This window comes from Chelonia mydas, chromosome 1 (assembly GCF_015237465.2).
Source record: "Chelonia mydas isolate rCheMyd1 chromosome 1, rCheMyd1.pri.v2, whole genome shotgun sequence".
Classification (NCBI taxonomy): Eukaryota; Metazoa; Chordata; order Testudines; family Cheloniidae; genus Chelonia; species Chelonia mydas.
Window position 1 is genome coordinate 81,016,824 of NC_057849.1, and position 12,229 is coordinate 81,029,052.

Below are 12,229 nucleotides of genomic sequence, written 5' to 3' on the forward strand. Positions count from 1 at the left end.
GCACAGGGTGGCTACTGAAAGCTTATGCAACATTTATGTAAAAACTTTCACTTAAATTCTTGGATCACAAATGCATTGAGTTCAACAAGACGTTTATGTTTTCCCTTCCAAAGCAACAAAGTACCAGGTTTACAGAAATAAGTGTTTAGAATATTACTAAAAACATTTCACTCTCTCACTCTCTCTCTGACTAATTTTAAATTCTGTTTGGAAACAAACAGGCATCAGGACTCAAAACCAACTATGCAAGGAAGATTCTGCACTTCACTACGATATTTATCTGTTACAGAAAGTAGGGTTATATTTCAGAAAATTAATTCATGCTCTCAAATCTCTTAAACAGCAGCTCTGATTCCTACGCTTCTAAGAAGACTTTCAACACATGTAACAGTAGAAACGCAACAAAACAAAACCACCCTCCATCTCCATCCAAAATATCTACTTTGGAAATAGACAAATAACACTAGATATAACTTTAGGTACTAAAATGCCTCAGGCAGGAAATAATTAAAACCAAAGTTCAAACAAAACAAGAACTTAAGAAACATGGTACCTTTTTAAATAAAACTGTTCATTTTCAAGATTTTTCCTTTGCTGCATTAAGAAGGAAGTCATAACACAGATGGAAATGGGAGAGAGAGGGGAATGAAAAAGAAAAGAAAAGAAAGAGGATAGCCAGTAATTTATTTGAAAGCCAGACTGGATGTGTTTTGTAGTAATCATATCTATAAACTCAATCCTACACAAATTGAAAACAATGGACACAGATGGAATAGAATCAAGCCCCCACTACTGTCAGTCCATCCACCAATTCACCTCTCATGTCCCTATTGTATTACAGGTTTAATATTGTTTTAAGAATTTCCGAAGTGACACTCCTGAAAACCTAATGACCTGTCTATGAACAAAGTGGAATCCAAATAATCAAATTATTTTAATTCACATCTTTAAAATGTAGACACGGATTTCAGATTAAGAGGGTCTTTTGCCATTTAACCTAATTTATTCTCATTATTCAATTATTTCAAATTGTATTATTTGATTGAAGTGTCCATACACAAACTTGCACCAAAGAAGTGTTACACCGATTTATTCCATTGTTTGCAGTGTTGTTGGTCCCAGGATATTAGCAAGACAAGATGGGTGAGGTAATATTTTTCATTGGACCAATTTATTAGCCCAGGCCTGAAGAAGAGCTCTGTGTAGCTTGAGAGCCTGCCTGTTTCACCAAAAGAAGTTGGTCCAATAAAATATATTGCCTAACCAACCTTGTGTCTTCAAACTAATTTAGTTATTTTGGTTCCAGATTGTATTTAAACCAGCCCTATGACTCCCTGGTTACAACAGAAGTTCTAAAATCATGAATCTTAATCTTAAAGTACTCTGCTTGCTTAGTACATCTCTTTACAAACAGTCTTGCCTTATTTTCCCACACATCAGCCAGAAGAGTAGCTTTTTTTTTTGCTTTCATAGGACTGGCAAGGACTGCGAGAGGACATCATCTCCAGCGCCCTGCACTGAGGCAGGACCAAAGAAGCCTAGACGAACCCTGACAGGTGTTTGTCCAACCTGTTCTTAAACACCTCCTATAATGGGGATTCCACAACCTGGAAGCCTATTCCAGATCTTAACTACCCTTACAGTTAGAAAGTTTTTCCTAATATCTAACCTAAAATTTTCTTTCCTGCATATTAAGCCCATTACTTCTTGTCCTATCTCCAGTGGTCAAGGAAAACAATTGATCAGTCTTCTTTATAACAGCTCTTAACATATTTGAAGATTTAAAAAGATCCCCCCTCAATCTTCTTTTCTCAGACTAAATATGACCAGTTGGGTTTTTTTTTTTTTAAAACTTTCCTCAGAGGTCAGATGTTCTAATCTGAACCTTTTTTTGTTGCTCTCCTCTGGACTCTTTTTAATTTATCCACATCTCTCTTAAAGTGTGATGCCCAGAACTGGACGCAGTACTCCAGCTGAGGCCTCACCAGTGCCAAGTAGAGTGGGACAATTACCTCCTGTCAGCAGCGTATTAACGCCTAGGCCAACAAGGCCTAGGCTTAGGGTGGCAAATTTGCAGGGGCGGCAAATTTACAATAGCAGCCAGAGGCTGCTTCCCCCAGTGCTGGTTCGCGGCCTCCGCCCCCGGCCCCGCCCCTTCCCTGCCCCCATTCCCTGCCCCATTGGTCCCCTTCCCCAAATCCCAGCCCCAGTCCTGCCTCCTCTCCTGAGCGCGCCACGTACCCCCCCCCATTCCCCCCTCCTTCGTGAAGCTGTGAAGCACTGGCAGGGAGTGCGGAGAAGCAGGACCCGGCGGCGTGCTCGGGGGGGAGGAGGCGGAGTCGGAGCGGAGGTGAGCTTGGCGGGGGGGAGTGGGGCGGCAATTATTTCTGGGCCTGGGGCGGCAAAATCATTAATCCACCACAGCCTCCTGTGTCTTAGATACAATACTCCTGTTAATACACCCCTATTCCTGCTCACTCAGAAGCAGCTTCAGAATGGTTGCACAGCTACCAAAGACTGAAAACTAAAAACAACAGAGCACAATACACACCCACACACACACCCCCACCCCTCAATTCGCCGCTCCAGGCCAATGGGGGCTGCGGGAAGTGGTGGTCGGTATGTCCCTCGGCTCACACCGCTTCCCGCAGCCCCCATTGGCCTGGAGCGGCGAACCGCGGCCAGTGGGAGCCGCGATCGGCCGAACCTGCGGACACGGCAGGTAAACAAACCGGCCCGGCCCGCCAGGGGCTTTCCCTGAAAAAGCGGAGTCCCAAGTTTGGGAAACACTGATCTAGGGTATCGTGCTCCTGATTAACACTACTTTCATTTCAAGGTTTTTTAAGAAGTACTTTGGTATCTAAACGAAGTGATATGCGCAACAATAAAAGCTCTATTACAGTATCAAGATCTGTTATCCAAAAACATTTTTTGTATAAAACACTATTTGGCATTGTAAAATGTATAATTCAAATACAACTTGTAGCTTAAACCTCGTTGGGCAGAGGTCCAGTGCCTCAATCTGTTCAATTATTATTATTTTTTTTTAATATACCTATCTTGGTAGGATTAAGAGAGATAGGTGATCCTACCATTCTTTCATGCAAAATGTCTGTTGATTACCTTGTTAGACAGGTTTTTTGCACAGCTAACTGGAAGGGTCTAATCCTGTGCACATTCATGTCACTTTGAAACCAGTGTAGCAATGAAGGCCCCAAAGTCTGAGTCACTATTATGAATTTTCCAGGCAACAAGGCTGTTTAGAAGAGGGGAGAGGGACAGAGGGATCAGAGAAAAAACTCCAGGTCTAACAGGCATGATTTCTTCAGATAGCCTGAGGAAACTTGGAGTCGCTACAGCTTTTCACAAGAACATACTGTTGAGGCAACTGGGGGGGGGGGGGGGGGGGAAGAGGAGTTTCCCCATCTTTGAATGAACAAAAAATGAATAGAAAACATTAAGATATATGATGTTGCCAGATACAGTATTGAAAAACAGGGAACTTGATGGATTCTGATATTCTGATTAAAAGTTATACACATAAAGGGAAGTCGGCTATAAGCGATACAGGTTTGGGCAAAATATTGTAATCTTTAATGACAGGGTTTATCTCATGAGCAATCCTATTAGGGAGAAAAAGGGGTTGCAATCATACTGATTCCTAAGCTTAGTGACAAAGTGAACAAGTAGGGCTAATATCTGCACTCAAGCATGCTTAAACTATCAAGTTAGTGAAATACACCTGTCCTGAAAGAGGGAGCAAATAAAAGGAACTGAAACCAAAAATTGTGTTTGTAAGCACACTTGATCACAGAATGGAATAATCAGAAATGTAACTGTTCGGTTAATAATGCATGGCATCAACTCATTCATATAAAAGTGGCCCCATCGTTGTTGTTAAAACAAGAACAGAAATGGAAAAGTTATACAGCTGTTCTGCCCTGCTGGAAAACAACAGTTCTTGAAGTGATTTCCCATTACGCAATAGACTGCTAAAACAAATTAAAAGAGCATCAAAGAATATAGAGGCTCTTTGTATAACTATATGAACTTTAAACTGGATATTTTAGCAGCTAGTAGAGCACGGATGTAGAAACTGCAACTTGAGCAAGCATAACTGCAAAGGTGGCCAAAGGATGCACAGCAGGCAGAGGGACCCATGGAAAGCGATTTGCTGAGGTAAGTTGCTGACTGGAGCAATTTAGCTGGTGTTCACAGTATGTCCCAAGATGGTTGTAGCAACAGCTATGGCCTAACTTGTCTTACACAAGCTGGTGTGAGAAGATGTGCTGCACAGAGAGACTGGAAAATTCCAGTCCTAGCTGCAAGAACTCTAAAGGTGATGACTATACAGGGAGAGAGGATACCTCTCATTTTGGTTGCTGAAGGTTCAAAATGTCCAGAGGCCTGGATCAACATCTGATTGGTCTACACCAGCATCTCCAAGAAAAGGAACCAAGCTGAAACACCCAGTAGAAATGGGAGAAAATGGCCATCTCCTGCAACACGCTGCTTTCCGAAAGCTGAAGACACCTGGAAGGGAGTCGACTGAGATCCTGGGCTGGCCACCTGGGAGTCCTCTTGTGACATCAAGTAACTATGTTGGATCGGTATCTTTAACTGTCTCTTTCTATTTTCCGGAAGTTTGGGTTGCCCGCTACTAGGCGGGGAAAAAACTATAGTTGTGTCTGTCCTTTGCTTCATCTGCATTTGCAGTGTTAACTTCCGCGGCGAACAATAACTGAGCTGAAAGCTGCTAATGTTGGAGCAAAGATCTGGTGATAAGCAGCCCACAGATTTTTCCCTTGGATTACCACCCAAATCAATAGACCCTTTCCTGAAACTGGATAGCTAATTAGTAGGAAGTGTACTTGCATGGTTGTGTATGTACTTTAAAGGTTGTCACAGAGTTACGGTTCGTGTCCTTGTTTTGCAAAAGGTTCCAATCAAGATTGTCCAAGAGTAGCTTTGAAACCGAATAACTTTTTTAACTGAGATTGCAGAACACTCCAGTACAAGTGTCTACCCTAGTTAACAGTTTCATACAAACATGAATACAGATCAAGTGTACAAGCCTTTTGAACTGCACTCAGTCTATACAGTCTGTCATAAATGTAAGAATGTGTGCTAGACAGTTAGGAAGATTAGTCAGGTTCTGGGGCTAATATAATTTGTGGGAAAGTAGATTAGAGCTGGCGTTATTTTCAAGAATCTTTATTGAGGTTACAGGGACAAACCATCCTGATGTGTAGAAAGAATAGTAAATATGGCAGGCGACCAGCTTGGCTTAACAGTGAAATCCTTGCTGATCTTGAACACTTACAAGAAGCTTACAAGAAGAGGAAGATTGGACAAATGACCAGGGAGGAGTATAAAAATATTGCTCGGGCATGCAGGAGTGAAATCAGGAAGGCCAAATCACACTTGGAGTTGCAGCTAGCAAGAGATGTTAAGAGTAACAAGAAGGGTTTCTTCAGGTATGTTAGCAACAAGAAGAAAGTCAAGGAAAGTGTGGGCCCCTTACTGAATGAGGAAGGCAACCTAGTGACAGAGGATGTGGAAAAAGCTAATGTACTCAATGCTTTTTTTGCCTCTGTCTTCACGAACAAGGTCAGCTCCCAGACTACTGCACTGGGCAGCAGAGCTTGGGGAGGAGGTGACCAGCCCTCTGTGGAGAAAGAAATGGTTCGGGACTATTTAGAAAAGCTGGACGAGCACAAGTCCATGGGGCCGGATGCGCTGCATCCGAGAGTGCTAAAGGAGTTGGTGGATGTGATTGCAGAGCCATTGGCCCTTATCTTTCAAAACTCATGGCGATCCAGGGAATGACTGGCGGATGACTGGAAAAAGGCTAATGTAGTGCCCATCTTTAAAAAAGGGAAAAAAAAGGATCCTGGGAACTACAGGCCAGTCAGCCTCACCTCAGTCCCTGGAAAAATCATGGAGCAGGTCCTCAAGGAATCAATTCTGAAGCACTTAGAGGAGAGGAAAGTGATCAGGAACAGTCAGCATGGATTCACCAAGGGCAAGTCATGCCTGACTAATCTAATTGCCTTCTATGATGAGAAAACTGGCTCTGTGGATGAGGGGAAAGCGGTGGACGTGTTATTCCTTGACTTTAGCAAAGCTTTTGACACGGTCTCCCACAGTATTCTTGCCAGCAAGTTAAAGAAGTATGGGCTGGATGAATGGACTATAAGGTGGGTAGAAAGTTGGCTAGATTGTCGGGCTCAACGGGTAGTGATCAATGGCTCCATGTCTAGTTGGCAGCCAGTATCAAGTGGAGTGCCCCAAGGGTCGGTCCTCGGGCCGGTTTTGTTCAATATCTTCATAAATGATCTGAAGGATGGTGTGGATTGCACGCTCAGCAAGTTTGCAGATGACACTAAACTGGGAGGAGAGGTGGATACGCTGGAGGGTAGGGATAGGATACAGAGGGCCCTAGACAAATTAGAGGATTGGGCCAAAAGAAATCTGATGAGGTTCAACAAGGACAAGTGCAGAGTCCTGCACTTAGGACGGAAGAACCCCATGCACCGCTACAGACTAGGGACCGAATGGCTCGGCAGCAGTTCTGCAGAAAAGGACGTAGGGGTTACAGTGGACGAGAAGCTGGATATGAGTCAGCAGTGTGCCCTTGTTGCCAAGAAGGCTAATGGCATTTTGGGATGTATATGTAGGGGCATTGCCAGCAGATCGAGGGACATGATTGTTCCCCTCTATTTTACATTGGTGAGGCCTCATCTGGAGTACTGTGTCCAGTTTTGAGCCCCACACTACAAGAAGGATGTGGAAAAATTGGAAAGAGTCCAGCGGAGGGCAACAAAAATGATTAGGGGACTGGAACACATGACTTATGAGGAGAAGCTGAGGAACTTGGATTGTTTAGTCTGCGGAAGAGAAGAATGAGGGGGGATCTGATAGCTGTTTTCAACTACCTGAAAGGGGGTTCCAAAGAGGATGGATCTAGACTGGTCTCTGTGGTAGCTGATGACAGAACAAGGAGTAACGGCCTCAAGTTGCAGTGGGGGAGGTTTAGGTTGGATATTAGGAAAAACTTTTTCACTAGGAGGGTGGTGAAACACTGGAATGCGTTATCTAGGGAGGTGGTGGAATCCCCTTCCTTAGATATTTTTAAGGTCAGGCTTGACAAAGCCGTGGCTGGGATGATTTAGTTGGGAACTGGTCCTGCTTTGAGCAGGGGGTTGGACTAGATGACCTCCTGAAGTCCCTTCCAACCCTGATATTCTATGAATGGTTGACCACCATAGATCCATCAGGAAGGAGATCTTGGTGAAATGGCATGAAAGTGATTGACCAAACTGCCTTCTGCTTTAGCTTTGGATTGTCCCCCCCAGCATTCCCCTCTTGTGTTAGCAACACCAGAGTTGATAACCAATTGGCACAAGTGAGGCTCCAATCTGAGAAACAATCAAATATCTAAACAAAGTAATCTTCTCAAGCTAGTGGTTGAGTACAAGTATTATTTTCTATTGTGAGTTGATCTTGAAAATGTGAATGGTTATATCCACCAATTTTCTAGCTTTTGTTGATTAAGTCACAGCCCAATACAATTTTTTGTTTTCTTATATCCTATACTATTACTTGCTGTTAAGGATATTTAACAAAACTCTACAAAGCTAAATGCAACTCCTGAGTTCTTTTCTTTAGTTAAAGAATCAGAATTAAAAAGAACCCTAAGAAACACGTATGGGTAATCAGTTAAGCAGTTGCTTAATTAAGGTTTGTTTAACACTCTGCTTTCTTACAGCAACAATGTGTTTGAACATTTTTTTTTAACAAAAAATTAGCTGAGTAGCAAATGTACGGAGGCCATTGGTCATATCTTCAGAAGTCTATAGAAAACTTATTATAGACTTCAATGAGTGCAGGATTGAGCAAGCTGTCAACCCTTCAGATAATAAAAATGGAAACAATGTTCTGGATGCCTTGCACATAAAACTCAAGTAATGATGCTCGGTATTCTTTAAGAAGGGTGGTCAAGAAAAAGTCTTCAAGAGCTAAAGTCGTGCAGCTGGCAATACATTCAAGAACCATCAATATACAGTATAACTGCTGCACCTCAGAGCCCTAGTCCGAAGACCGCATTGTGCTAGGCACTGTACAAACACAGAACAAAAAGAGACAGCCCATGACCCACAGAGCTCACAGTTAAAATAAAACTTAAATATACTATAAAATTCAGGTTAAAACAATATTAAGGTTGCAATGTCAGGTATTCAAAACTTATGAAATTCCAGAATTAAAGTCACCTGCACAATTTCCTACCCCACCCCCTGTGCATATATATTATGATTCAATCTTTAATTACTTGATCACACACTATTTATTCACCACAGGACTTCTACCTCACTCAGTGCACAGAATGGATGGCCTTCAGTTAATGAGTAGCTATTCATTCAATATTTCTTTTTACCTTCACCACTGAATGTGTGGCTCCATGTCTTATTTATCACATACCATCCAAACCCTGCACAATTTTCATGGGACAGCAAAAGGCACCTCTCTGACTCCAGGGTGACTCCCCTGCCTAATTTCAAGCACATGCTCAAAAGCATGCAGACACAAGAACTTTTCAACAAAAAACAGCTGTACTACAAGAATTTGTACTACATTAGCAAGAGAACATATTTCCGCCTTAATCCTGCTCTTGGTTCTGAACTGTTTTTGTTGAAAAGTTTTCCAAAAAATTTCAGCTAAGAGCAAACACTTAGTTGGAAAGTTTCACCGAGAATGGCTGAAGTTTGGTAAAGTTACAAACAACTGAACATCCTCAACCGCAAGAGTTACTACCGGGTCCATTTATAATGTCAACACATTTATCTTGATGTAATATGTACTGAACTTAAAGTATTGTGGAAACCTTCTAAAAGCAGAGGTCCTCAAACTGTGGTCCATGGACCACCAGTGATCTGCGAGCTCCATTCAGGTGGTCTGCAAATAGTTCCCTCTAAGGCGAGCACCTGGGCGGCCACAGACAAGAGAATGAAGGGCTCCAATAATTAGATGCCTGGACCCTGGAGAAGACACACATGTGAGGTGGTGGCCTTGGGGGGGAATAGAGGGTTGGTGGGAGGGACCAGTGGGGTGAGAAGAGGGTGTGGGGGGCTGAATTTGGGACGTGCAGGGCTGTGGCAGCCAGGGAAAGAGGCGACTTTCCCCAGCTCCAGGGCCGCAGCTGCCGGGGAGAGACAGCCCTCCTTCCCATCCCCAGCTCGGGGGCTGCCGTGGAGGGGGAGAGAGGGAAAGACCCCCCCCCTCCTTCCCAGCCCCAGCTTGGAGGCTGCTGTGGCGGGGGAGAGAGAGCACATCCATTGAATTTGAAAGGTAAGACTACTGATATTAAAATATGAATTGTGTGCTTTTATTTGTAGAACAAAAACACATTAATTAAGGGTTTTTTTTAATATAACACTTATCCAAAGTGCTTTACAATAGTTAGCTAATGGTACAAACAACATTTGGAAATATCATTAAATGGTCCACCAAGACCCTCAGCAATTTTTAAGAACAAAGCACAGATTTTGAAGAACAAATTCTAAAGAACAAAGCACAGATTTTGGAGAACAGCCATTCTGTACCATGGCCTTCAAAATTGTTGATGGTCTCCTTCAGTTAGTTGTAAGCAGGTATCCATAGAATCAGAAGCAAGACCGTAAGACCAACAAGACCTTGTTGAGTCTCAGCAGAAAAGGCAAGAAATGAACAGTCAACATGGGCCACATCTACACTACCCGCTGGATTGGCGGGTAGTGATCCATCTATTGGAGATCGATTTATCTCGTCTAGTGTAGACGCGATAAATCGATCCCCGATCGCTCTACCGTCGACTCCGGAACTCCACCACTGCAAGAGGCGGAAGCGGAGTCGATGGGGGAGCAGTGGCCGTCGATCCCATGCTGCGAGGACGCGAAGTAAGTGATTCTAAGTCGATCTAAGATATGTCGACGTCAACTACGCTATTCTCGTAGCTGAAGTTGCGTATCTTAGATCGATCCCCACCCCCAGTGTAGACCAGGCCATGGACACTGAATGAACTACTCTCTTCTCCCTCCAGATCAGAATTGAGACACTTAACAAGTGCGAGCAGTTGGAGTATGGGCATCCGCTATGCCAGGAGTGTCCAAACTTACTGACTCTCCAAGCTGTAGACAATAATCTTCAGACGTTCAAGAGCCACAAGACACGCACAACCTGCCCCACGGGGCGGTGCCTGCCAGGGCACCTGCCCCAAGGTGTCCCCCCCCCACAGGGCTAAGGCTCTTTAGACTCCCTTCCCTGCAGGACAGAAACACCTAGTCCCACCATCTCGCCACAGGGCAGAAGTCCCAAGCTCCCCTCTCTCCCGCCCACCCACCCGCCCCCCAGTCTGGTAGGCATAGAATGGGGAGGTGTGTGTGGGGATCTCCATGAGCCACACTTTAACTGTCAAAGAGCTGTATGCGGCTCAGGACCACACCTGCCCTATGCTGTACCTACTTTGTGTGTCAGGCATCTCCCCCTCCTAACACCTTGCAAAAAAAAATCATTTTGTCACTTAGCAAAGGGGACCCCCCCCACTAACCAACAAGTCCAGAGCACAAAAACTATTTCCTAGTGGTAGTCTCTCTTCACAAAGTCTTTTATTTATTTTGGGGTGGAGGAGAGGAAATAGAAAAGAAAGTGAATTTGGAAAGCAACCAGTCATGAAAATGAGTTCTTGAAGAACTATATCAACTTTCAGTAGTAGCCCTCCCCAATCTCGAGGGCCAAGGGAAGAGATTTTGGCCCAAGAGAACTTCAATTAGGAAAATGGAACATTTTCAGTTGCATGGAGTAGAATTTGGCTCCACATTGTTTGATCTACTCTGTTCCACATCCAGCACCTGAAATGTTTGTTCCAGTCACTCTTTAACATGCAGTTCCCTGCTTCAAAGAACACATTATTCACCACTCATCCTAACAGCTCAAAAGACACGAAAGACAAAGCTTTTTTATCCACGTTCAGGGGGAGGGATAAACCGTGGCTAGGAGCCACTCAGCCGAAGGGCCATTTCCCCTTTCACTCTCTCTGTTAACGCGCAGCGCTGGAAATTATTTCTTTTAACGAGCGCAGCGCATGTTTCCCATAATCCGAAAGGTGGCAATAAAACTTGCTAGGAGTAAAACGCCACCAGTCACGATCCCGGCTCGGCATACACCACCCCGCGTGGGTCCTCCCTCCCCGCCCTGGCACGACCACCCATCCCCAACTTTTTCCCTCGGTCTCTCTCCGGCGCCACTTCAGGAGCTGCAGCCTGTTTAAAGGGACAACGCTAAATCCAGACAGATGCCCTATGCCTGATCGCGGCTGCACTTGTTGCCAGGCTCCTTAGAGCAGCAGTCCCCCACCCCAGCCTCCGAGCACATTTGGGGGAGGAGGTGCAAGCCGGCTCCCCCTACCCCCGCTCGCTTTGCCCAGCGGCGGCAGCTCCATTACCTTTCCCAGGCAAATGTGGCAGGTGATGGGCAGCGTCAGCGACAATGTCACATTCTGAACGTTCTGAGCCATTGTGGCGTTTCGAATGCCGCGAGCGCGGTAGTTCCACAGGCGGCGGCGGCAACAGCAGCAAGAGAAGCAGTCCCCCACTCGCTAGCTCCGAGTACGGCAAGCCAGCGAGTCCAACCCGCAACGCAATACAGGAAACCGAAATCGCGCTTTTGAAACGTTCCCCTGGAGGAGAAGGGAGGCGGAACTGGGGGCTTGGGCCTTCTGAGTGCAGCGCGTTCACAGCTGCATGGTGCTGCTGTCCCAAGGGTTAACCTGCCCCCCCCCGCCCACCTTTAAACAAGGGCTGGTTTATTGGGCTAGGAAGCTGCAGGCTGTCCCCTCCTGTTAATGTACCAGCATTCACTGAGCAGTGGCCTCTTCTCCCTGTCTCCTAGGAAGGATTCATTTCTCCTCCCTCTGTTGTTCCTTGTGGGGTCTCTCAGCATCTTGCCCCCCCCGGCCCAGGCTTATATAGAAAGCCAGAGCATTAGACCTGTTCAGCGAGTCAGCAGTCTCTTTCCAATCCCACAGAAGGGCAGCAGTAAGGTGGAGAGGCTTCCACCCTCCCAAGTATAAAGCGCATTCCTGGCCAACTCTCAGGACTCTGCTGTGGTGGTATGGGGATTTCTCTCTAAAATGTCTGGTTTTAACCTGCTCTTCGAGGGGAGTTGAAGAAGGAACCTCTGGAAAAAGTTAGTT

The 12,229-nt window shown here is 45.1% G+C and overlaps 1 protein-coding gene across 4 annotated transcripts in view; it reads right to left on the reverse strand.

Annotated features, from left to right (window-relative positions):
• The window catches only part of OBI1 (ORC ubiquitin ligase 1), a 33,640-nt gene extending 21,681 nt beyond the window's left edge, over positions 1–11,959 (reverse strand). Inside the window, exon 1 of one of the 4 annotated variants that reach the window (XM_007058169.4) lies at positions 11,480–11,851. In XM_007058169.4, coding sequence (XP_007058231.2) covers positions 11,480–11,551 — 72 coding nt within the window. In that variant the 5' untranslated portion in view covers positions 11,552–11,851. Of the gene's footprint in view, positions 1–5,712; positions 5,718–11,479 lie in introns of those variants that run through there. The other 3 variants (XM_043534393.1, XM_043534389.1, XM_043534398.1) reach the window with 3 other exon arrangements.
• Between the last annotated feature and the right edge of the window lie 270 nt (positions 11,960–12,229).